At 37.2% G+C, this 25240-nt stretch overlaps 6 protein-coding genes across 8 annotated transcripts in view; 3 read left to right on the top strand and 3 right to left on the bottom strand.

Annotated features, from left to right (window-relative positions):
• The window catches only part of LOC111468243 (eukaryotic translation initiation factor 5A-2-like), a 3154-nt gene extending 926 nt beyond the window's left edge, over positions 1–2228 (bottom strand). Inside the window, exons 1-3 of the mRNA XM_023113400.1 lie at positions 1893–2228; positions 205–327; positions 58–114 (exon numbers count right to left, since the gene is read on the bottom strand). Of these exons, the coding sequence (XP_022969168.1) occupies positions 58–114; positions 205–327; positions 1893–2015 (303 nt within the window). The 5' untranslated portion in view covers positions 2016–2228. The remainder of the gene's footprint in view (positions 1–57; positions 115–204; positions 328–1892) is intronic.
• Positions 2229–4802: 2574 nt separating this feature from the next.
• On the bottom strand, positions 4803–8513 carry LOC111465175 (probable LRR receptor-like serine/threonine-protein kinase At2g24230). The gene has a single exon (XM_023109492.1). It carries the CDS (start codon positions 7580–7582, stop codon positions 5027–5029), a length of 2556 nt encoding a protein of 851 aa, XP_022965260.1. The 5' UTR covers positions 7583–8513; the 3' UTR covers positions 4803–5026.
• A 2683-nt stretch (positions 8514–11196) lies between these two features.
• Positions 11197–13093, top strand: LOC111465343 (BTB/POZ domain-containing protein At2g24240-like). 2 transcript variants are annotated; one of them, XM_023109666.1, is made up of 2 exons: positions 11197–11280; positions 11406–13093. In XM_023109666.1, the coding sequence occupies exon 2, from the start codon at positions 11535–11537 to the stop codon at positions 12864–12866; it is 1332 nt and encodes a 443-aa protein (XP_022965434.1). In that variant the 5' UTR covers positions 11197–11280; positions 11406–11534; the 3' UTR covers positions 12867–13093. The 2 variants fall into 2 exon arrangements, with proteins under 2 accessions (XP_022965434.1, XP_022965442.1); XM_023109674.1 differs by having other exon boundaries at positions 11203–11356; positions 11524–13093.
• A 14-nt stretch (positions 13094–13107) lies between these two features.
• Positions 13108–16492, bottom strand: LOC111465334 (omega-6 fatty acid desaturase, chloroplastic-like). The gene is made up of 10 exons (XM_023109653.1): positions 16188–16492; positions 16063–16117; positions 15556–15800; positions 15253–15396; positions 15011–15162; positions 14487–14609; positions 14184–14361; positions 13980–14098; positions 13729–13843; positions 13108–13609 (listed from the first exon to the last, which is right to left on the bottom strand). The coding sequence occupies exons 1-10, from the start codon at positions 16224–16226 to the stop codon at positions 13448–13450; spliced, it is 1332 nt and encodes a 443-aa protein (XP_022965421.1). The 5' UTR covers positions 16227–16492; the 3' UTR covers positions 13108–13447.
• A 917-nt stretch (positions 16493–17409) lies between these two features.
• LOC111472530 (formin-like protein 18) overlaps positions 17410–25240 on the top strand; it is a 12551-nt gene continuing 4720 nt past the window's right edge. For both annotated transcript variants that reach the window (XM_023118141.1, XM_023118135.1), the window contains exons 1-8: positions 17410–17695; positions 18356–19056; positions 19781–20002; positions 20080–21692; positions 21770–21893; positions 23461–23532; positions 24101–24199; positions 24418–24459. In XM_023118141.1, coding sequence (XP_022973909.1) covers positions 17623–17695; positions 18356–19056; positions 19781–20002; positions 20080–21692; positions 21770–21893; positions 23461–23532; positions 24101–24199; positions 24418–24459 — 2946 coding nt within the window. In that variant the 5' untranslated portion in view covers positions 17410–17622. The remainder of the gene's footprint in view (positions 17696–18355; positions 19057–19780; positions 20003–20079; positions 21693–21769; positions 21894–23460; positions 23533–24100; positions 24200–24417; positions 24460–25240) is intronic.
• Positions 19996–25240, top strand: part of LOC111472546 (CBL-interacting serine/threonine-protein kinase 6-like) — a 14826-nt gene continuing 9581 nt past the window's right edge. Inside the window, exon 1 of the mRNA XM_023118152.1 lies at positions 19996–20006. The gene's annotated coding sequence lies outside the window, so the exon portion shown is untranslated. The remainder of the gene's footprint in view (positions 20007–25240) is intronic.

Genomic DNA, 25240 nt, shown 5'->3' with positions numbered 1-25240 from the left:
GGGGGGGGGGGGGGGGGGGGGGGGTGGACATCATGTAAAAGTATGATTAAAACTTACGAAACCATCCTCAGATATATCAATCAGCTGATAGTCAGTACGATTAACATGGGGAACCTGCAAAAGCACCGTAATATGAAGAATAATGAAAACAGTTCCATTGGAAGAATAGAATCAAACATGAGAAGAGAGTTGCAAAGAAATTACATCACAGTTGTGAGAAGAAGGAACAATATCTTCAAGTTTCTTTCCATTGAATATGTCAATTGCCACAAAGTGACACTTCGCATGTCCATGCTTTCCAGTTTTTGAAGTGGAAACTTCAACAACCTGAATGGAAGAGAGTCAAGAAAAAACCGATGGTATATGCCCTGGTATGTAGCGGAAGTCATGAGCTGCCCACGAGTAAAAGTTCAGCAATATTATCATATTTGACAGAAACACAAGGAGACAAGCATAGTGTCCTGGTCATGTCTGTCCAAAGCGAGTTGCCCATGGCCACACGCCCATTGCATGTCAAACCCCTTGTGTTGACCACTTTATTGCTTCCCTTTACCGCTTTCATGATGTATAGTTTCTTATTGTATTTTCTAAGCGTATGACGTTTCGAGGAGATGCGACTAGTTGTCAATTCTTCCTACCCAGAGTTATATGTTATCTAAGCCGTTATGTTGCTTTCTTTACTTACTAGCTTATAACATTGCTTTCTTCGTTGGTTCTAATCTTCCTTTCAAACTCTCTTTCCAAACTCTCTCTTTAAAATCTTTTTTTACCCCCGTTTTCTAAAACCTTCTTCTTAAAATGGGGACAGAGGCTTGGGTATACATCATACGACTGAAAGAGACACGATTTTGAGTCTGCTGATTCACTTAATGGTGAGAGTAAATGTCGCTTAATCGCTGACAATCATCCCATAAGAGTGTGATTGTGACATACAGCATATTTCTTTCTGGGAATGAGAAGCAAAGCAAATCCACTTCAAAAACATTTCTTTCAAAGCATCGTTAATGCACTTCAAACAAGTTCTATTAATACTAAGAAGATAATTGCAACATGAAGATTATATCCGCTGTTAACATTTTAGCTTAACATCTACCTCATTGTTTGTTAATGTGCAACACAACAGGGACATTGGCGATAATGGTATATATAGGATATGACAGCATGACCCAATTGAACTGTTTAATGGCATGTCCCATAGCGAAACTCAAACAAGTCAAGAAGCCAAGTCCATCTCAAAATACTTAATAAGGACAACACATGCACAAGCTACATTTCTGACAGACCAAGGCTGCATATTTCATTACGCATCCTGATCCAACTGAAGTGAAAGAATCACTTGCCATTAAAGATAATGAACCCGTGACCCTGAATTTTTCAGTCTTGCACTTACACCAAACCAATTATGTCAAATCTTGCACGACCTATTCAATAGTTTATTGTGAGATCACATTTTAAAACTTTGAGGGAAGCCGGGATGGGAAAGCCCCAAAAGGACAACCAAAATCCTTTCAGGAAAACTTACTTTATAATTCATCCACAATACTTGTGTAGAACTATTCTATAAATACTTGAAGGAATCCAAAAGCAGAAGGCCCCACAAAGAGAAATTAAAGGGGAAAAATAACCTAAATCAATGAGGGAGTAACAATTGCTATAATCATTAGTCACCGAGTTAAAAGTTAGGGACCATCTTCACTTAGAAATAGAAGTATCGAAACAAGCGAAGCAATCAAACGTCTACCCTTTCAGAAAACAGAGAGATAAAAAGAAAAATTATAATAAAGAATGTAGTCGAAAAGCTCAAAAAGATTATAAAAAAGCCCAAAATATAATCCATGGATGATCAACGCGAGTTTCAAAACGGTATGGAGAAAAAGGAAAAAGGAAAAAACCTTGCAGGGCCTGTTCTTGATTACGATGTAGCCATTTTTGCGAATGGTACCAGCTTGCTGAGGGAAAGTCTTGGACGCTCCGGCGTCGGCCTTAGAATCGAAGTGGTGTTCCTCGTCCGACATCGCTGCACCGTCGTTTGTCCCTCCTCGATTTCAGGCCCTTGTTCTGTGTTGCTCTCGCAAAGTCACCCGCACAGTCCTCAATGTCCCCTTACTGAAGATGACGAAGCAATCCGCTCTAATATTCCAGACTTTTTCAGAGGCGCAAATTCCGAATTGAGAGAGATGAAATCGTGGCCGTTGGATTTCTCTCTCCCGCATTCCAATCGCCGTTTCGTACCGCTTTTTCCATGCATGGCGTTTTTTTTTTTAATATTCGGATTGCTTTATATTTTTGCTTTCCTAAAAGACCAACGAGAAAGAGAATATAGTCGTATTTAATTATATATATATATATATACATACATACATACATACATACATTCATCTATTTTAAATATAAAATTAAATTTATTTATAACAAAATACTAATTTTTTTCGTATTTAATCACATGATTATTCCGAAACCTTTGAATTTGGAGTAAATTTGAATTAGATTTTCATTACATGGTTCTTCTTTATACCGTACTATGGTGTCTCGATTCTCTCATTTTTATAAATTAAAGTAAAGATACTTTTTATGTGCCGTTTAACGAGAAAGAAGCCCCACTCACTACAAATAAATATACCACAAAATCCGATTGTACATATACCTCTCTCGCATCAAATGGACCAACCTTCTATCAATCATGTACGCAGGGTCTTCCATTCTTATTAGTATATCATGAAAAAAAGAAATTCATTTACACTAAGAGTACTGTGTCACACAATTGCACTCTTGTAACAGCAGGATAACGATTATGCAGCACTTGTTCTAAAATAGAGAACATGTTAGTCGGGTAAGATTCGAACTTCGCAGACAATATTAGTGTATGCTTGAGCCTTGAGTCATGGTTAAGATAAATGTGTTTAGAAAACGTGAGAGAGAACATAGGTTGAAAATAATTTTAAAGAAAGCAATGTTATAGGCTAAAAGCGAATAAGCAACAACCACAACTTTGACAGTGTACAACTCATATAAGAAGAGTGGACAACTAGACACGTCCCCCTAAAGTATCTTGGGGCATTATAGTCACAAACAACATGTTTTGAACAATCATGACGGTGGCGCATTGCATTTTCCATTTTTTTCTTTTAAAAACGTAAAAAAAAAAAAAAAAAAAAAAAGACCTGCTTTTGGCCCAATTAAAATGTTAATTAATTAAAAGTTTATAAACTTGTAAATTCATTTTTGATATTTATGATAATATTTTTATTTATTTGCTTAAAGTAAGAGGCGTAGAGAATAAGAATTTTGTTGACTATTTCAAGCATACATAGAAATATATCAAACGAATCCATGCTTTTTCTTTTCTTTTCTTTCTTTATTGCAAAATTAATCCAAAGTCATTACAAAATATTCCACACATTTTTTGCAAAAGTAACCTTTAATCTTTATCTTTATTCTTATCACACCCAAAAATAAGAAGACAAAAAAAAAAAAAAAAAAAAAAACGAAAAATAATATTGTGTAATAAAATTGGAGTGACGGGCATAGATAAATAATTTGTGAGTGGTCACATCAGTTCTTTAGAAACGTGAATATCTTTGGTTTTTCTTGTTGTTTTACATACAACTTTTGAAGCGATTATAAGTTTATATACTCAATTTTGGGACTCGAAATGTTGTCGGCTCAGTAGAGAGGCAATGGGCATGTTACTCAGCATCATACGCCTCCATCAATCCACCAAATCCTTAGTGGGGTGATGCGTGAGATTCACATTTTCGCATTGACCTTTAACTGTTTGAAAAAATGCCAAGCTGAGCTGGTGGGGTCAACAGGCATGAGATTTTTAAATAATGGCTGTGGCTGTTGAAAGGAGTTGGTGGCCAGAAACTCCATCTAATCAAGTAAATGCTTCTTTTCCTTCCCCCTTCCCTCGTTTGATGTTGTGGTTGTTCTTTGCTGGTGGAGGGATCATTGTTTTTAATTCTACTAGAGGGCTGTTTTGCGATCATATTTACATGAATGTTCTTCAAGTTTTAATGTTAATTGGCAGAAATAAGTTCATAAAACTTACCTGAATTGGCATAATGGGCAGAGGGGTGCACATGCATAGGGATGTCTCTTATTTACAGCCAAAAGTACATGAAATAGATTTGAGCTCCAACAATGGTCCCAAGCGTGAGCGATGGTTTAATTTCCATAAAGCTCACGGCAAGTTGAAGGTCTCTTGGAGGCACCCTCAATTGAAAAGAATGATGGAAAAGGACTAACGCATTGGATATCACCAGCAGCATCCTCAACCTACCTAGGTTTATAGATTTTCTTTCAGCTTGACTTGCTTCTAGGCTTAGAGAGAAAGGTGCATCCTTGTCTCGGTTAGAGGTTCCAAACCTTTCTTTTGTCTAGAATTTCCGATATCTCCTTTATCTTAACAAAGAAAGATTTTCAATCCTCTTATAAATCGATCTAGACTAGCTGCCATAAAGAGCTTAGAGACTGAGATTAGTCCAAACTCTCGGAACCAAGGGGCGTAGCTGCTATTTCACTGGGAGTAAATGAGGCTAAGGCTATTTTACACCAATAAGAATCCTTTGACCCCTATCTACTCTAGTAAGGATCGGGGATTGTCTAAATAGTAATAAGACCCCTATCTACTCTAGTAAGGATCGGGGATTGTCTAAATAGTAATAAGAAAGTGACTGTCATCCTCTCATATCATATAAAAGATAAAATTCATGACCTTGGCCATATCAGTTAGTATACTAAGTTAGCTATCAACTTTGGTTATTCTTTAGAGGGTGCACAAAAGATATGAAAGAAATGAATATCAACAAAATTTTGGTGGAAATTCCTCAATTTTCAGTTCCCAGGACAAACTCTATATTTGATATAAAATTCTGATGTTGCACAATGACATGAGGAAAGAAGAAATACATAAACATTTTGAAACGTATCTTTCCAGGATGACTATTCTGTACACTTCCCCTTGCAGCATCAGAGAAGGGAGACCAAAAGAACCCCAATGCTTTTCTTGTTGATTGTTCATCGTCTAAGCCATCGGTTCGATGTCCTTTAGAAGTCCAACTATCTGCTGCATGCTCGGTCGTTTAGATGGAAGGTCGGCTGTGCATAGGTATGCAATCTTAAGGGCCTCCTCCATTTGATCATCTAGTCCTGTACCTCGAATTTTCGGATCAATAGCTCTTGATCCTTGATTCTTTCTAACAAGTCCTCTAACCCAACTCACCAAATCTGTTTCTTTTCCTTCAGGATACTCATCTCCAATTGGCTTCTTACCAGTAACAAGCTCAAACAGGACAACACCAAAGCAGTATACATCACTTTTTGGTGTTACAGAGTCGTTCTCGAGCTGTAAGAACTCTGGTGGCGTGTAACCGGGTGAACCACGGGAGATCTCTTCACTTAGACCATTGCCAAAAACCTTAGCCAGTCCAAAATCTGATAATCTGGGCTCCAAGTTATAATCCAGGTAAACGCTACTGGCCTTAACATCTCTGTGAATGATTGGAGGCGAACACCCATGGTGAAGAAATGCGAGCGCTCGAGCAGTACCTAGTGCAATTTTGTGACGGAATCTCCAAGTTGTTAATGTACCTTCTGAACCAACATTTTCTATTCCATTGTTGTCAACTTCCTCCCACGTATCCGTGCTCCAGTCCTCCGTTGTTTGAACACCCAATGGCAGGTCATGGAGCAAATTCTGCAAGGTCCCGTTCTCCATATAATCATAGATGGCAATTCTTTGATCCCCAGCCAAGCAATATCCAGTTAATGGCACAAGATTGGGGTGTTTAATTCGACCAAGATACTCAAGTTCTCTTGCAGCTTCCCGTTCTGTCAATGTAGAACCATGAACCAAAACTTTCACAGCCACATGAATTCCTCCAGGTAGAAATCCCCTGTATACAGGGCCAAACTTGCCCTCTGCCAATAGAGTGCCCCGGTCGAAATTTGAAGTTGCAGATAATAAGTCAGCAAAGGTTATATTCAACAATGGCTTCTCAAAAATTACTACCGAAACCGACGTTGCCTGCTTAACATCAGCCACCCATGTGGTTGAATCAGTCTGGAAAGAAAAAGGCCCTGAAATATTAGTCTCTTCTTTGTAAGAGGCCTGCTTTACGACCCACGTCCTGCTTTTCCTTCTGCATCCGAATGCTAGAAATATCACTGCTAGAAGTAGGCAGATCATGGAGAAAGTAACAGCCAGAGCCAGCTTCAAGACCTCGTGTTTACTGGGTTTTCTAACGAAAAGACTCGGATTTGCAGCAATGGGGCAGCTATTTGCTGACCCAAGGAAGGCTGCTTGGAGGGTTTTGAAGGAAATATTTGAATCACAGAAGGTTAAGTTATTGTAGGAAAAGTTGAATCTCTCCATCCATGGAAGTTTTTCTAAGAGCGATAGGGGGATCTCTCCACTCAAATTGTTCCATGAAACATCAAGAATCTGGAGGTTTTTGACGCTCAAAGACGGGATTCTCCCCATAAGATGATTCTGGGAGATGTCAAGAGTATTCAAATGACTCAAATTTGAGATTTCAGGAGGAATGTGATTCATAAGGCCGGATCTGGATAGATTAAGGTATTCTAAACTCGAAAGCAATTGAACATGTGGAAATTCCAGGCTGCTAAATCTATTGCAAGCAAGATTAAGGTACTTGAGATTTTGGGCGCGCTCCAAAACATGGAAAATGTCTCCACTGAGCTGATTCTCAGACAAGTCCAGATACACCAAATGAGACCAGTTATAACTAGAATTCAGCTGTGCCTGAGAAATGTGACCAAGAAATTGATTTCTACTGACGTCTAACACCTTCAACTGCTCCTTGAACAAGCCCATAACCGAACCCTGAAACAAGTTTCCAGATAAGTTAAGAGCTGCCAAGGCTATGAGCCCAGAAAAATCTGAATCACGGCCATGAATCCCATTTCCCGCAAAGTTCAAGCTTTCAAGCTTGGGAAATGCAGCCCCAAAGCCATCAGGAAGTGACCCATTTAGCTGATTGCACGAAACGTCCATGACAACCAGAGATTGACAGTTAAGAATTCCTGATGGGATGCTTCCACCAAACCTGTTATGGTCTAATTTCAGGACTCGGAGACTAAGTAATGAGCTTATAGATTCTGGTATTTTCCCAGAGAATTCGTTGATGGAAATGTCAACACTTTCAAGCTGTCCGAAGTTGCAAATGCTGTCTCCGAGAGGTCCAGAAATCAAGTTGGAAGAGAGATTGAGCCTCTTGAGTAGGCCTAAGCTCCAAAAATCCGTAGGAAATCCAGTGATTTTGTTGTTGCTAAGATCCAAACTCTGAAGTCTGCTGAGTTTGCCGACAGTGTTGTCGGGAATAGCGCCGGAGAGGCCAACACCAGAAGCCACGAACTCGATAACATTTACATCTTTGTCACAGAAAACCCCTTTCCATGTACAAACAGGAGCCGAGAAATTATAGACATGAGAAGAGTTCAAGCCCACCTTCTTCAAGAACTCAGAGATATAAAACCCATCTGTATTAGGTTGTTGACATGCCATATGTTTGAAGAACAGTGCAAGAACTAAAATGGAACCGAACAAACGAAAACCCATCAGGAAAAAACCTTGAAAATGAGAAATATCGATACACAGAGCCAACCCAGAATCTCAAATCCCACCCCCTTTTAAATTTTCCAAACCACCATTACTTATTCACTGGGAATCTCTCGTGAATGGTCCCGGGTCCATCTCCGGCAACTTTCCTGGATTCTGAAACCCTCTAAAAAGCCACAGTCCATTTCCCAAACCTTTACAGAGGCCAAAAAAACATAGCGAAAACAGCAACACCCGAAATCTCTAGGTTTCAAGGACGGTCTCTGAGCTTACCTTGTCTGGAAGTGACGAATGTTCAGCAAATTTGATTGATATTTCAGCAGAGCTTCCATGAGAAAAAGAGACTGTGGGAGTGTTAAATGAGGAAGGGGGAGGGGAAAAGGAAGTATAAAAGGCAGAGTTAGAGAGGGTTGGGGTTCATAAATGAGGAGGTTGGCGAATTTATCAGAACTTCTTGGTGGGAATTCAATGATTCTTTCTTGACTGAGTGCAGATAGATCATCATTTGTTTGGGCAAATAAAAATCTGGGGTTTTGGACAACGGGGAATTTGTATTCAAAACGATCCTGATAATAGTCTCAGGCAAAACATTTTAATCCAAAACTTCCCTGTGAATGAGGAGAAGAAATGGGCATTATCATCATTTCCAAGACCCAACTGCTCCTACACCCAAAAAGACCGATCAAATATTCAAAATCATAATTTATTAGCACCAACTCATTGAAATACATACGAACTTTTGAGTATGAGAAAGAAAGATCCCTTTAGAAGATTCCCATTTGGAGGTAAGGGCTTAACTTTTTTGAAGGCGAAGTTTGTGTTTAAAGCTATCTATTTATCATCATGCGCATGAAAAGGAAGGACAGGCTTCGCATTCAAGTAGTCTCAGCCATCACACCTTCTTCCCATGTTTGCCTACGCGGAGAATTCAATTTTTAACACTGTTGGTGCCCAACTTTCAATGCCCTGGTCCTATGTTTTAAGACTCTCCACCTCGAGAAAACATATCATTCATGAGTTACCACGAGAATATGGATACTTGTTTCATTTATTGTTTGTCGTTTAATATACTTTTTTAAAAAGGATGCAAAGTCTAAAATCATAACTAAAATATATTTTAACAAAATATTCCAACATGAACCAAGAGAAAATGTTTTCTCTGGTATGAACCGACCATTGATGACCCTTCCATTTATTACGTATTATGTTAGCATTCTTTTAAAAATGGTGTGAAGTTTACTTATATTAAAGAATATTTTTTTAAGACAAAATTATAGTACGAACGAAGAGAATGTAGTATTCTCGTTGTCTAAGAAAATTCTATGAATACCCGTTCCTTATGTTTGATTCAAATATCTCTTGTATAATTAATTCTTTTTATGTAGTTTGACCCTACATTATTAATAAATGATGCTAACGTCACTCTCGTTCTCAGAGAATAGTATTCGTATTTCACTTATTTCGAAAATTTTCCTAACTCCCTAAATCAACTTGAGAGCATTGGATTAAGAACACTCCGTGGAGACGAAGTCAATGGATGAAAGAATGCTCTAGTATGCAACAAGTTGTATTGCATGTGTTAAGACGAGTTGCAAAGCAAAAGAGAAAATGAAACTAAGCCACGAAAAAGCTTCACCTAAAGTCGTTCTTCTAAATCTCTACATAAAAATCAAATAAAAGTACTGCTATCGTAATAACGATTTTTCTACCTCCAGAGAGAAAAGTCTCTCCCTTATTAACTGGTTGTGGACGAGAAGGGATTCAAACCTCGGACGCTGTTGTTCTTAGTCATGTGCTCTAATCCTTTAAGCTACAAGCTCGACTTTATCTCTATCGTATACGTTTTTACAGATAATATTACATGGTACTTTTTATATTGAAAAAAGAAGAAACAATGTTATTAAATTTCAAAGCATAGATTTAAAGCACCATCCTAAATTATCTCTACTTTTTATCAAATGCCTTTATGATATAATTCTAAATTCACCCTACTTTAAAATATTAATATTATAATGTGGGTGCCATAAGTACCGTAAAAGAAAATACTTTATTGAAATAGAAATTAAATAATTACTTAAAGAAATATGAACATTATTAATTCAACTATAGAAAAATGAATTAAAAGAAAGGGAAAAAAAATAAAAAAAAGGAAGATTATGGGCCCAAATAATAATTACCAAGTATTTGTGGAGATATAAATTATTATTAAATAAAATTAGTTAAATGATTTTGCATTGGAGCATGCAATTTTATAGAGAAAAATTAAAGGAAAAAAAAAAAAGAGGATTAATGATGAATATTAATTGAGTAAAAATAACTCAACAGACATAATGACTTTTCATAATTACAAACATTCCTCAGTCTCTAAGTAAATGTTGCTTTCTTATCCTAATTAATAATCACTTTTTTTACCCTTTTTTTTTTTTTAATTATAACCTTCTTCCCAATATTTGACGAATCTACGTGATAAATACCAAATTATATTATATAAAATTGAAATTTATTAGTGGTTGTACAAACACAAACATGATCCCCACAAACTTTATAAATACATTTATTATTATTATTATTCATTGGAATTTTAAAGAAACAAATAATTATTCAGACATGTTATTTAATATGTTCCATAAAATGAATAAATGTTATTAATACATAAATTCGCTTATTTATATATTTATTTATAATGAGAAAAGCTTATTAGAAAATCCAAAGAAAGAGTATCTATTTCTTGGGCTCAGTTGGGCTTTATAAACAAGCCCAAGTATTGGTCAACTCCTATATGGGCCGGTGATTTCTGTTTAAAGCCCATTGGCCTTGATTTTAAGAATAAATAATACTTTATATAATTGAATATTAACTCAAAAAATAAATGGTGTGACGTTTGAAGAAGCCATCTCTTAATCACTTTAAGTTCAAGAAAAATTGAGGATGCTTTGAGTACGGTCATTCACCCATCTCCCATTCCAACAACCTCAGTCATTTATATAATAATAATAATAATAATAATAATAATAAAGAACCAAAATATTTTATTAGAAAATAAAATATAAAATGAAGAGAGTTCTGCGCCTCGATATCGATGCTTTTCTTTAACGTAACGGGATGATGTATCTTACACAAATAAATATTTAAATAAAATAGTAATTCCCAGATAAAATAATTATTAAAAAAGAAAAATAAATATTATTCTTTTTAAAAAAATTGAATGAAACAGTAATTGTGGTCAAAATGATAGGACCGTATTAATTCCCTAATGTCATTCAAAATATTATTATCCAATAAAATAAATGAAATTGTTGGGGGATGAACTGTAATTAAACAACTTCGCAGGTCTACCTTTTTAATTAATGCAAATAGAGGGGAGCGAAATTAATTATGTCCAGAAGACACGGTTCCTTAGGGGTGGCTGATATTTTATTAATTGCCAGAAATGAATTAAGTCGATTCTCATTTTTTATTTTTAAATTTCGAATTAAACTTTTAGTTTTGAATTTTGAGTTTAGTTTTTATTTAGTTTTTAGACTTAAAAAACTTTATACTTTACTCTTAAATGTTTATTAATAGAAAATTAAGATAAATAACCAAAAGTAAATCTTAAAATATATGGAATAAATGAACACAGCATTGAAAAAAAGTATCTACAGATCATCAATTTCCTCCATTCTTTTGCTTTCCTCTGTTTTCAGCTTGGGACTTGTGTAATCTCTCTCTTACAAGCTTCAAGCTTCTTGATCTTGTTGATTCAGTGCTCTGTTCATGTTTGATTATCTCTTGGTTGGTTTGTCTTCTAATTTTAGCCTATTTGTTTTCTCCAACTTCGCAGGAGAGATAATTCCTCTGTTTTAACTCTCCTGCAATACTCGAGAAATTTGGTTTATCTTGAAGGGGAAGTTTAATCCGTTTCCAATTGCAAAACCCCATTTGGGTCTCCCCGTTTCTAGGGAACTTAATCATGAGAATTCAGAAAGATAGGGTGAGATTCAATGTTGGGGGTAGAATGTTTGAAACGACGGCTACAACTATCGCGAATGCGCGCCGGAATTCTCTATTTGGGTCACTTTTCGATGACAATTGGGATTTACAATCGCTTAATTCCGATGAATTCTTCATTGATCGGAACCCTGATTGCTTCGCCGTGCTTCTTGATCTCTTACGCACCGGAGAACTCTACGTTCCGTCGAATGTGCCGGAGAAACTCCTCTATCGAGAGGCCCTCTTCTTTGGCTTGCAGGACCATTTCCGCTCTGCCAAATGGGGCCAATTCGACGGCAATAGATTGAAGCTTTCCCGTTCTGTGACAGGCCAAGCCCCGGGAGACGGTACCGCCATCCGAGCCGGTCCCGATGGTGGTTGCTGCATTGCTCATGGCTGTATGGTTCACGTCTACGATTGGATGCTTGACGAACACCCTCCGATCAATCTCGATTATCAGCGAGTCAACGACGTAGGATGGATCGATGCGGAGAATATCATGATCAGTGTATGTGAGAGATTAGGCCGCTGTGACGGCGGAATGGGTCTGTTCTGCAAGTCGACCGGCCAGCTCCGGCATAAGTTTCAAGTGAGTCATGAGAATCAGGTAAAGAGCTGCACAGCCGGAGCTTTAAGTTTCAGTTCAGATTATAAAATATTCTCTAGTTGTAAAGGTAGAAGCAATGAGTATGGAATTGGCGTTTGGGATCAAATGACAGGAAAACAAACAGATTTCTTCTATGAACCTGCAGGTTGGTCACTTGGGGATGCCGACAAGCTTCAATGGTTGAATGGAACCAATTGCTTATTGGTTGCTACCCTGTTTCCTAGGAAAGACAATTGTTACATTAGCCTGTTGGATTTCAGGGAGAAGAAAATGGTCTGGTCTTGGTCGGACATTGGAGCTCCATTGACTGTAGATGAGAAGCGAGTACGAGACGCCATAGCCATGGAAGAGAACAGTTCAATCTGCGTAGTAAACGAGTACGAAGATTTGGGGTTCTTGGATTTGAGAAGCAGCAGTGGAGGAAGAAGCATAAGGTGGAGTTCAAGAAGCAGGCTAATGAAAGGGAAGATGCCAGAAGAGCCATGCTATCCCAAGTTAGCATTACATGAGGGGCAACTATTTTCATCCATGAATGATTCCATATCAGTATTGTGTGGACCTGACTGGGTTTTAACGTCCCGGCTCCGACGAAGCTTTGGTGGTTCAATCTATGACTTCTCTATTGGCGGTGATCGCCTTTTCGCACTTCACAGCGAGGAAAATGTTTTCGACATATGGGAGACACCACCTGCGCCCGTATTATGAACATTCACCTAATGGTTTGTTTCTTCCTGATATCAAAAGGGTTCTCTTCTTGGCTTTTAGATTTGTAAGATATAGGTTAGGTGAAGGAATACAAAGATGTACATAGCAGGACCTCTTGATTCGGATTCGGAGAAACCAGAACGAAAAATTTAGAGGAAGTGTTAGAGCGAACAGTTTGTATGGATTTTGCCATTGTTACATGAATTAATAATCTCTATATTCTTTCATCTCAACCTCGTTCTTAAGAAAAGGATAGTTTTATTAAACGAACTCTCACTGAGATATGAACCAACCAAAGATCTGGTGGTGAAAGAGAAACAATCTATGGAGAGGACAAGCAGGGAGATGCAACTGCTAATACCAAAAGAATCAAAACCAAACCCCCTACGGCTCTAAAGTTGTTAAAAGTAACATTTCTCTGTTTCAGAAATCACATGGTCTCTCTTTTATGGTTCACCAAATCATTACTTTCTGTTAACTAAGTATAAGGCAGGCCACCAAGATTCCTTCCATTCATTCCTCAAAGTTTGCGGAGAAAGAAACAAGCAAAGTGTCTGTATGTCCTAAAGCTTGAAGATAAATCAAGCAAGATCAGGCATAACTTTCCTGAGGAATTTAATGGGATAAGAATCTTCGGGTTTGAGTCGGTCAAAAGCGACGTAGTTTTCCTCTTTACTGTAGACATGGCATATCGTCATGATCGTTTTCATTAATCGCCAATTCCATGAAGCCTCGTTCAGATGCTATAGAATTCATTGTGGGGAATGGAACAAAAGAACTAGGATTGTTAGAATCAATAGGGGAAAATAGATGCAATATATAAGGCAGACAATGCAGACATGGATTCAGTTAATGCCATTACCTTTCCCCAGTTTTCTTTTAGAGACTTGTGGGCTGCTCGTAAGTTATAGCTCGGTATTCTTGGCGAAATATGGTGGGGAATGTGCACGTTAATGTCGTGGCAGAGAATCTCGATCCTGTCGAAGGGAGCAAATAAACACCCCTTATTAGCTTAGAACTAGCCCAAACAATGAACAAACTTCTAGTTTACCACTATTGAGCTAAGCAAGAGAGAGATCAGAGAAGAAAACACTGAAATGAATGATTTAGTACCACTGGGGATAAGCACAATGAACTGTTCCATTGAGCTGTGCTTGAGCTGCGTTCCACTCTTCTGAAGCTTTAAACGGTATATGGGGAGCAGTGTGATGGACCATGGTGAAAGTGCTCATCTAAGCAAGAAATAAAAAGAACTGTAAGTCGGTAAACATTGACTAAAAGAACAATTAAATTCTTGAACCAAAAAAATGATGTTACCCAAAAGTGGTAGCCTAGCCACGGCATTAACCAGAACTTGACCCATCCAATAATTCCGGTCTTGTAGATAATCAATGGCCATCCAATAAACATGAATGCAAAAACGCAAGCTAGGCTTATCTTCACTCTTTTCACTTCATTTGGTCTGAACTTTTTCAAATCGAAGTGCCACAACAACCTATTATGCATAAGAACAGATTGTTGCATATTAATGAAAGAAAGAGCAAGACATTGGTTAAATCACATGCAAGAGACCTCGATATTAAAGTCGAGTTATTCTTACAAAGGAACCATCCGACTTACCAATGAGCTATAGACATCCACGGACGAAACGGACCATATCCATATACGATTGCTTTACGCAGAAGAGGTGCTGAATCAAATTCCTCTTTCCACACAGGATGCCAAGCTGTATCTTCTTTCAGCCTATATGCGTGGATAAGAATAAAAATGGAACTTCAGCTAAAATAAAAGATGAAAGGGAGAAACCTAAGTCATCCTGATATTGATTCCTAATTATCATAGTCATACATTTAGTTTTTCAAGCTTAATTGATCCAAAGATACAAGGAAGAACGATTGCATGCTCGACAGTGTCGGGAAAATAAGATATGTGTACAAACCACCGCACTATCAAGCTATGGATAATGGCACATTAAGCCCCATTCATTTTGTTCTCTCAATTCTAATGATCAGAGCTTTTGCATTGCTTAACTAGATGTCTTCGTACTATATGATGGAACGATATCAAACTATGCGTATGCAAGAAGATACGGATAAAATAAGCGTTTTTGATAGAGATAGAGAGGAGGGAGAGATTAGTCCTACATGTTTGTCTTTGCATGATGTTGATCATGCTTAAACCGCCAAGGCTCATATGGGTATATTAAAGGCATGAAAGCCAAAGTACCCACAATATCTTCCACTAACTTGTTCCTTGAAAATGATTTGTGAGCACAATCATGACCTATAACAAAGAACTTGAGGAGGAAAAAGGAAAGTAACTTCAGTATTCCGAGTTGCAAGTCCAACAAGTATGAGAGAATAGATAGGAAAGCAATAAGACTAACCCCTGTTATTGCAGTTCCGGTCCATGCCCAAGCCAAAGGTAGTAGATACCACGGAGCTTTCGCAATCACGACGAGGCCTAATGTGTAGGAAGCTACAGATACTAAAACAGATTTCCATGCTTTCACATCATTGATCTCAAACACCTTTAAAAATTGAAAAGAAACATGAACATGAACTAATTAGGCTATGTAAGTAACTATAAACATAAACTGAAGATCATCAGAATTTTATTTGACAACAAAAAGTTGCAAATGCCTCAGGCTCCGATGTCGAACACTATAATGTTGCAGCAAATAAACTACCTCTTTTGGAAGGGACTCAATGATATCTTTTAGCCTAACATTTTCAGGAAGTGGTTCTCCGATTTGCTCGAATCCATAGCTTTCTGATAATTGTTTTCGATATTCAGCACCGTCTGCTGAAGAAGATGGTGGTGCAACTGGAACGGCAACAGCCCGTAAAATTGCAGCCCTCTTCACAGGAAGTAGATAGTTTTGTCGCTTTATTTTCTTCTGGAATACTATTTTCCCCTTCACATCCAATATACCTGTCTATCGGAATAAGCATGTTTGAACCACCAAAATTGACAATGGAAATCTAAGCTATTTATGTTCAAAGGGACAGCAGAAAGAAAAACTTAAACAACCCAAAATGAGATAAAGAAAACAATGCAAATGGAATTCAATCTTCAAAGCATGTAGCCTTCTACTGTATCAGACAACTGCTAAGCAATTCAGTCTATCAAGTGAATGCCGATAATTCAGCTAATTGAATAGCTCAAAACTCAAAAGAAAGATACCAATACATACCCGGAGCGTTATGGGATGCAATTTTCTGGGTTCGAGCATAATTCTGATGGGGGCCCTGATAATCAAACCAAAACAATAAGAAACGAAGAACACAAAAACCAAAACTGAGACATGGCGGGACATACAGTGAAAAGAAACAAGGAATCCGCAAGTCTGCAAGCCATTATACGCAGAATTGCAGAAATCCCAGCTAAGAAGGCCCCCTTCGCTTGCTTGGGCTCTTTGAATGAGAGGCAATGGGCGGTGGAAATGGGGGAATTTCTTAGTGGGTGTTCCTCAAGTATGCGAGGCCTCGGTTTGAAATGGGAAATTGGGTATAAATCCGTGGCTTATCCTTCTCTAAGATACGGATAGAATTGTTGAAGGGGTGGCCCTTTTCGAGCCTTCACCACTAGTGTGCAAAGCTGCGTTGTTATCACTCATTTTCCGCCCCACGAGAAACTCACGAGGAGAAACAAAAGTCTGCCGCTGCCTTCCGGTCATCGTCCAAACATCCTCGAAGAAATGCCAATTCCTTTTTTTTTTTTTTTAATTTAGAAAAAGGTTAATTTTCAATTTTAATATTTTTAATCATTCAAAGTTTTCTTTAATGACTCATCATTTAAATTTGAAGTGACTTATTTCAACACTTAAATTTAAATTTCACATTTAATTTCTACCTTAAGTTTGAATTTGGTTCATAATAAATCTATCAATATAGAAAAAATTCATTTGGAAAAATCTTAAAATTTGGAATTAATATTAAATTTTCTAAAAAACTCATTTTTAGCATGGGCCGGCAATTGGGCATTGCATGTCAACCGTGGGCCCACTTGCGCTACCGACTTTATATTAAATAAGTCAGGAAATTATTAGTTTTATGTATATAAATTTTTTATAGCTATAGACAATTTCAAGAGTGATCCTTTATTGTTATTATTATTATTTTTTATGAATATGATAAAACTTTATCTTAACACAATAAATAAAAATATGAAAATTTAAATAGTTAGCAAAACTTTTGAATTTTTCATTTAAATTTTGATAATTCTTTATCCTATTAAATATATATTAAAGTCTAAGAAACCCAAGTTTCAAAGTTGAATAAATAATTAGAAATAAATATGAGATTTGAACATTAAATCAACAATTTGACTTCAAATTAAATATTAAAATTAAACAAACTAGATTTGAATAAGTTTATAAAATAAAAATGCTTTGCGGTGCGAAAAGGAAATTTGTTAATACGACGGTGAAAAATGAAAATAAAGGAAATAACAGGAATTACACATGGCGGTGAAACGTGGCGTCCACGTCATCCCTGTTGGCGGTATCAGCTATGGCAGAAGTACGGAAAACTGAAACTACTAACAAACAAAACACAGGAAATTAACGAAGCCATCTGCCGGGAAAACCCCTGCATATTCACCCAACCCGCCAAGGGGAAAGGGAATTTCTCAGCTTTAACGTTCGAGCTTCAGGAAAGGAACTCACGACACGGAATCAATCGATTCTTGTCAATTTCTCGTTTTATGTGTACGAATTTCAGGCTGGGATTGGGAGGATTAGTTGGCCGGTGATATGGCGTTGTTGCGCAAATTGTTCTTCCGGAAGCCGCCCGATGGTCTTCTCGAGATCTGTGAAAGAGTTTATGGTACTGTCTTATTGTCTTTGTTTGTTCTTTATTGGTTTGATTGATTCCGTCCTCTTTTTTGTTACCGCCTGACTAAGACGAAAATTCTCAGTTTCTATTGCCTGGATGTGCAATGATGGGGTTTATGGTGTATGTATCATATCAGCTTATCTTTTGCTTGTTTTATGGTGTAAATTCGGATGCGAGAATGGAACGATAGTACAAATGGGGAACGGAATGGAAATAGAATGTTGTTTGAAGATTCTCTATCGCTCAATCTTCATTTCTCATGCAATAAAGTGAAACAAGCTAGGTGGTAGAGAAGGCTTTAAACTTGTACTTACAGGAAACGTGTCACTGCTGCACTGGATGAGTAATTCATTAATTTAGAAACGTTTTTAGGTTGGTTCTTTACCAAGTCTGAAATGTTGCCTGATTTTCGTTCAGAATATCGTATTTGATAAGTTGTATCTTTCAAACTTGAATATAATCACCCAAGGATCTTGCTTCTATCTGTATCCTGACGAGGTGAGAATACTCTTAACCTTACGTTTTTTCCAGAGAACTTGAAGTTGAACTTCTGAACGAGTCTTATCATCTGAAGGGTATTTTCATAAAAGATTCTAATTTGAGATAAGTTACTATTTAGTGGCTAACATGTATCTGTATTTTCTGCTGCAGTTTTTGATTGCTGTTTTACCACAGATTCATGGAAGGAAGAGAATTATGAAGTTTACTTGGGTGGAATAGTGGCTCAACTCCGTGAGCATTTAGTAGACGCATCTTTCTTGGTATTCAATTTTAGGATCTTAGAGATGCAAAGTCAGGTGGGCGATATCTTATCTAAGTTTGATATGACCATAATGGACTACCCTCAGCAGTACGAGGGTTGCCCAGTTCTGACGATGGAAGTGCTTCACCATTTTCTAAGATCATGTGAGAGTTGGCTTTCCCTTGGGCAGAATAACGTTTTGTTAATGCACTGTGAACGTGGTGGTTGGCCAGTTCTAGCGTTCATGCTTTCGGCTCTCTTGATTTATAGGAAGCAATATAGTGGGGAGCAAAGGACATTGGACATGGTTTATAGGCAGGCGCCTCGGGAGCTTTTGCATTTTTTTTCTCCTATGAATCCAGTTCCTTCTCAATTAAGGTATCTGCAATATGTCGCAAGGAGGAATGTAGCCTTAGAATGGCCACCTGTGGACAGAGGTCTCACTTTGGACTGTATCATTTTGAGATTTATTCCAAATTTTGATGGAGAGGGTGGTTGCCGACCAATATTTCGGATATATGGACAAGATCCACTACTTGTCAGCGATCGAACTCCTAAAGTTCTGTATTCAACTCCAAAAAGAAGCAAAAATCTCCGAACTTACAAACAGGTGACGAGATTCCTTAATCTGTAATTGTCAGAATCACAAGTTGATTGAAAACAAACCTAATGTTATTGATTCCAGAAGCATCTTTTATTACGTTCTTTCAAGTAATAACGGGTTGAGTTAAAGCTAAACTGTTAAGGTATTGTTTTCTTCTGCCAATATGAGCATAGCCAAACGGTTAAGGTATCTCTACTTTCTCTAAGAGGCTGGATGCTTGAATCTCCTAACACGTAATATTCTAAAGAAAAGAATACATTGTTTTCTTCTCATAACATCTTGACTACTTTGTGCTACTTCCCAGTGTTATCTCACTGCTGGCTGTTATAAGTTCAATATTAATTTCAACATGATAATATACATTAAGTTGAAGGGCAATGATTATAAGTAACCAATTTTTTTTCCCTTTTTAATTTCTACTAGTATTAAATGGTTTTGGATGCTCTGCATGCTAAAACAGGCACCCTTTATCCAATAAGAGATTAACTTTTGGGTGCTTCATGGTTCAATGGCAAATGAGCTATCTAAGTAATCAAATTAGACTAGGAGGTTTGGAATTTATGATTTAGTCTGCAAGGGAAATTCATTTCCTGTACTTTTCCTATGCTGTCGCCCTCTTGGCCTACTCCAAAGTAAAGCTGATTGAATCGGAGTTCAATTGAATTATTTTGTAAATACACTTAAAATCCCCAATGTTACCATAAGGTCAACCTTGTGTACCCTGTTGCAGGCAGAAGCAGAACTGGTTAAGATTGATGTAAATTGCCATATTCAAGGTGATGTTGTTCTTGAGTGCATCTCCTTGCATGACAACATGGAATTTGAAGAGATGATGTTCAGAGCAATGTTTAATACTGCTTTTATTCGCTCTAATATTTTAATTCTCAACCGTGAAGAGATCGACACTTTGTGGAATGGCAAAGATAGATTTCCAAAGGACTTTCGAGCAGAGGTATGTCTCTTTTTCCTTGCATGATTATCTAGTACTGCTTCTCTTCCTTATTTTCTTTGGCCATCATTTAAATGTAGATTCTTTTCTCTGAGATGGATGCTGCAACATGTCCTGTTGCAAATGATGTAGTTTGCTTTGAGGAGGAAGGTCTCCCCATGGAAGCATTTGCTAAAGTGCAAGAGATCTTTAGTCATGTGGATTGGTTAGACCCCAAAGCAGATGTTGCGCTCAATGTGCTCCATCAGATGAATGCCTTAAGCATAGCCCAAGAGAAGTCAGAAAGTAGTTCTCCTCGGAGTACGCCAGTTAGTCCTTTATTTCAGAGTACAAGTCCCAGAAAACTTTCGCTGAAGAAATTCACAATGGATAACAAAACAAAAATCCTAGAGAAGGAACAATCTAGTCCAACATCTAAATTTTCACTGTATGCTGCTAAATCTAATTCAGTATTCCAACAGGTGCCTCAATCTTCGGAGTGTTTCCCACTCGACATTTTGCAAGATTCGCCAATTTCAGAGAGTAGCGATAGGACCTCATTCAGTGCTTCGGTTGGAAGCCACTCAGTTTTTGATTCTGAAGGAGAAACAGAGGTTTCTCATCTGAAAACTGTATCTTCATCTTTTCCGAATGCAGCATTGGCTGTTTCTCTTGCACCCGAGTCTCTCCAGACTAAGAGTCCCCTAACAGAAAGAATAGTCCCACCACCTCCTCCTCTCCCCCAACTTTCCACGAATAGTTCTGCTGCTAATTCTCTAACTTATCCTTCCGCTCCTCCAACTGCCTTACCACTTCGGTCTAATAACTTTTCAACTCTAAGACCAGATAAATTCTCACTCACTGAGGTAGTAGAAAACTATTCGAAGGATCAAAGGCAGTTATCAACCGTTAGCCCCCCACTTTCTGTAACCTCAATACAGTCATCTCCACTGCCTCCTTCTACACCTCCTTTGAAGGATACCATAGCAGCTAGAGTTAAAGCTTCTCTGCCACCACCCCCTCCTTTTTCTTCAACATTAGCTTCCCATCCTGCAAATGCATCCTTTTTGCCTCAACCACCACCACCTCCTTCTCCTCCTTCAACATCCACTGTTAGTCGTAAAATTTCATCTCCAATCCCTTCACCACCACCACCTCCTCCTCCAATGGACATTACGGATCCTAAAATTTTCTCTCCCGTGCCTCCACCACCACCGCCTCCTCCTCTGACATCCAAACAGGTTGAAAGTACTTCAACATCTCCATTTGTTACTCCTCCACCACCACCACCTTTTCCTATGACGTCCAGCCAGGTTGGAAGTATTTCTACATCTTTGTCTATTCCTCCACCGCCGCCACCTCTTCCGTCCAGACAGGATGGAAATACTTCAACATCTCCACCTGTTCCTCCTCCACCACCACCTGCTACTACCAAGGGCTCCTCCCCACCTGTTCCTTCTGCTCCCCCTCCTCCTACCCTTTCTGGGAGGGGGACTTCAAAATCAGGTGAAGTGTTTCCTGGTTCTCCTTTGTCTTGGTCCTCTCTAGGGCCACCATGTATTTCTCCATCAACAAAGGGACGAAGTTTGTCACGCACTATAAATTCAAGAGCACATATAACTAAGAAACTGAAGCCATTGCATTGGTTAAAGTTATCGAAAGCAGTGCAAGGAAGCTTATGGGCTGAAGCTCAAAAAACTGGTGAAGCTGCCAGGTATACCAACCCTTAATTCTAGAAGTTTAGAAACAAGTCAAGAAATATGGACCAATCATGTTAATATTTTGTTGTAGGGCACCAGAGATTGACATGTCAGAGCTTGAAAGTCTTTTCTCAGCTGCAGTTCCTGCTTCTGATCAGAACCGGAAGTCGGGTGGACGTGGTTCTGTTGGGAATAAACCCGAAAAAGTACAACTGGTAATTAAATTCATCTAGCAGTTCATGCTGCCCTCTAGTTTAGAACCATCACCATTCTTGTGATGCTTGAGATACAGTATTGTTGTTTTCTCGCTGTTTTCTGTAGGTTATGAATTATTACTATAAAAATCATTAGAAGAGAGAGATGAATCTGGTGAATGATTGACAATGCATCATTTGAAGGGTATTATGAAACTATATACAAACCAAACCATGCAGACTGATGACATTTAGACAACATTATAAAAAATTTGTGCAAGGAAGCTTATCGTGAGTCACAGCAAAGACTATTACGCAAGTGACAGTTATTGACACATTCATACAGAAATCCCAACTAAAAACCACAATCACCTAACCAATATTTAATAGGTTCTTCTTACTCAATAGATAAATTCCCTTCGGCTCTAGAGCCTTTTGCAGCATCCACATGAAATAGATTGCATTCAATCCTAGAAAGTCATGATTGCATCCTCATGACTTCTGTTATTTCGAAACTTAGGCTTCAGGCTTCAGTTGTTGTCGGCCGTCAGTGTAAGCACTTGAAATGATTGCATTCAATCCTAGAGTAGCAGCAATAATTACTTCCCATGTATCATGACTTTTAATTTCCTTAAAGGAACGAATAAAATGAAAGCTTTGGAGAAAATCTGATCTGTTAGTATACTTTCCAAGTGGAAATATATACACACGTTTCTGTAACAAAAATAATAACAACTAACAAACTAACAAATTAACCGCTTAATAATTTCCTAACTAAAGGTTTTCTGAAGAAGATGGTGTTACAAATAAATGAAAGGTTTGTGGTTTATTGAAGACTAATGATTTTGATAGAGAAATAAAAGCCTACCAGTATGTTCTTCAATAATTGGATAATCACTATATTTAGGGAGTCACAAATATTAAATCTTACACGATATGGTTCATTGAAGGCATTCTTCAAAGAAATACAATTTTTGCAAAGAATACTTGTTACCTTTAGACTGGGTGTAGTTCAATAATTTGTTACATGGTTTCTAATTAAGCACTTGACTCTTTACTACTAACATTCATATGAAACGAGGGTATTTGCGTGCATGTATTGCTTTTGAAAAATAGAAGTTAATAAATAAACGACGATTGAGGAGACTTCTTACAAGACTAAACAGTGTATTTCCTTGAAGCTTCTTCTATATAATTGTAGAGAATGAAAGTAGATCTTGTGGAATCATTTGAATATTTGACAAGACATTCCGTACCTTACTAAATTACATACATTATGTTAACACCTTACTAAATTACATACATTATGTTAACAGAACAGAATAAATCATATAAATGAATACTGGTATAACCAGTCATTTTTGAAATTGAACCCCTTACATTTCCAAATTTCATCTGTTGTCTAATTAATTATGTCCAATTTTTGTCTAAAGATGTTTATTTCAAATGTTCATTTTGGTTGCTTTTCCTAACAGCAGTTTGTTGTTAACATTGTTGCAAGTGTTAGTATGAATATCATTACTTTCTGCTTATCACCCAGTTATAGCCAATATCAACCTTTTCCGTTTGCTTCCTGCTACTGTCACAGATTGATCACAGGCGAGCTTACAATTGTGAAATCATGCTTTCAAAGGTCAAGGCACCTTTGACTGATTTAATGGTAAGATGGTTTATATTTAACGTGCTTATAATTTTATATTTGTACATCTTTTATTGAAGTTGAGAAAAAACTATGCTTCAGTTTTCTAATCATCATTGTTCCTTACTGTGGGCCTAATGAATAATTCATGGTGAAACCATGGTTGAATTCTCTGTTCATTGTTGTGTTGCGATGTTCGTGCAGTGTCAATTTTATTAGGTTTTAAGATTTCTCTTCTACTGTTGGCTAGTTTATGGTTTACATGGATGAAAAATAATGAAAACTTTTTGAGAGTAATAAGAAGGGGATATAGGGCCAAGATGTTTGCTTATTTTCATGATAGGGATGCTCACTATTTTGCTTCTTTTGTTAGTTTGAATTGCAGGGTAGCTCTTCTTGTACTGTCTGATGTTTGTAGTGGAAGGGCATCTCATTTCTTTTTAATCCTCGATCAGTAAAATTTGTGTTTTTAAAAGAATGCAGCAAATTAATATCATTGATATTTTCTGTGTAATGCACACTCGATTTTTCTGTAATTATTTCTTACTAATTAAACTTAAATAGTGTGCCTCTTGGGTAATGGTGGCAGAGTTCTGTGCTTGACCTCGAAGATTCAGCACTGGATATCGATCAGGTTGAGAATCTTATTAAGTTTTGCCCAACAAAAGAGGAAATGGATTTACTCAAGGTTGGTATACTATCAAAATTGGTAATCCTGGTAAACTTATAAGGCCTTGCCCTCTCTCTAGGTGAGGGCAGTATACGCATTGTTAATGCTACTAATTTAAGTACTTCTAAATTTGGGATAAATTCACATGGTTGATAACAATGCATGCAGTAAATTTCAGAACCTTGATGTATAATGTAATTTATTCTTTGTGAGTAATGCGGCATGTTCATGTGCAGGGCTACACTGGAGAAAAGGAGATGCTTGGAAAATGTGAACAGGTTTTTATGGAAACTTTTTCAGCATTTCTTTATCGAGGTTTTGATTGCTGCCCAATCATGGATGTCATGCATATTACATGTTTCTATGACAAGCATATAAAATCACTTTTTAACCACACATTTAATGTAATTTTATTACTGTTCAGAAGATAAGCATATAATACTAAATTGTCTTTAGAAATTTTCTTATTCTCTAAGGACTGTAGTACCAAATCAGTGACAAGGATGAAGTTTTTCTCAATGAGAAATCAATGTACTTCATGATATCCAGAAATAACAAAGGAAACATAGAACTATTATATAAACACTTACGGATTATTAACATGGTAATCTGCGAAATTTTGAGTAATATAGACATGAAATATTTAAGTTGGCTGAAAAATGGTTTTCCCTGTTGGGAAATTTTAGTGCTCAGCTTTAATAAATTAATCCACGACTCATCTACTTCGTTGATTTTTGAGGTATCGTTTGTAACTTTCTTTTTCTTAAACTGTTATAATTCCTTAAATGCAAGAAACATTCTGCTTATGTTTTGCTAATAATTAAATTGAGCAGCAATCAGCTGAGAACTTAGTTTTTTTAAATATGAGCATATTGAGTTGGATTTAATATGATACTCTTTCAAAGAGCTAAGGAAAGTTCTTTGAAGGTGTAGCTCAACCTGTACTGCTGATCAAATTTGGAGAACTACATTCTTCTTCTTCTTCTTCTTCCTCTTTTTTTTTTTTTTTTTTTTTTTTTTTTTTTTTTTTTTTTTTTTTTTTTTTTTTTTTTTTTTTTT

This window comes from Cucurbita maxima, unplaced genomic scaffold, assembly GCF_002738345.1.
Source record: "Cucurbita maxima cultivar Rimu unplaced genomic scaffold, Cmax_1.0 Cma_Scf00002, whole genome shotgun sequence".
Taxonomy (NCBI): Eukaryota; Viridiplantae; Streptophyta; class Magnoliopsida; order Cucurbitales; family Cucurbitaceae; genus Cucurbita; species Cucurbita maxima.
Note: the sequence above shows the minus strand (reverse complement) of the source record. Positions and strands in the feature narration are given on the sequence as shown.

Bases quoted from the DNA above. Each gene is read 5' to 3' on its own strand.
- LOC111465175 (XM_023109492.1), bottom strand. From the start codon at position 7,582: ATGGGTTTTCGTTTGTTCGGTTCCATTTTAGTTCTTGCACTGTTCTTC.
- LOC111465343 (XM_023109666.1), top strand. From the start codon at position 11,535: ATGAGAATTCAGAAAGATAGGGTGAGATTCAATGTTGGGGGTAGAATG.
- LOC111465334 (XM_023109653.1), bottom strand. From the start codon at position 16,226: ATGGCTTGCAGACTTGCGGATTCCTTGTTTCTTTTCACT. The intron at 14,099-14,183 runs GTAACATCATTT...TTTCTTGCTTAG, and splicing joins GGCTAGGCTACCACTTTTGG to ATGAGCACTTTCACCATGGT. The intron at 13,610-13,728 runs GTAATGGCATTA...TGAATTCTATAG, and splicing joins TAAAAGAAAACTGGGGAAAG to CATCTGAACGAGGCTTCATG.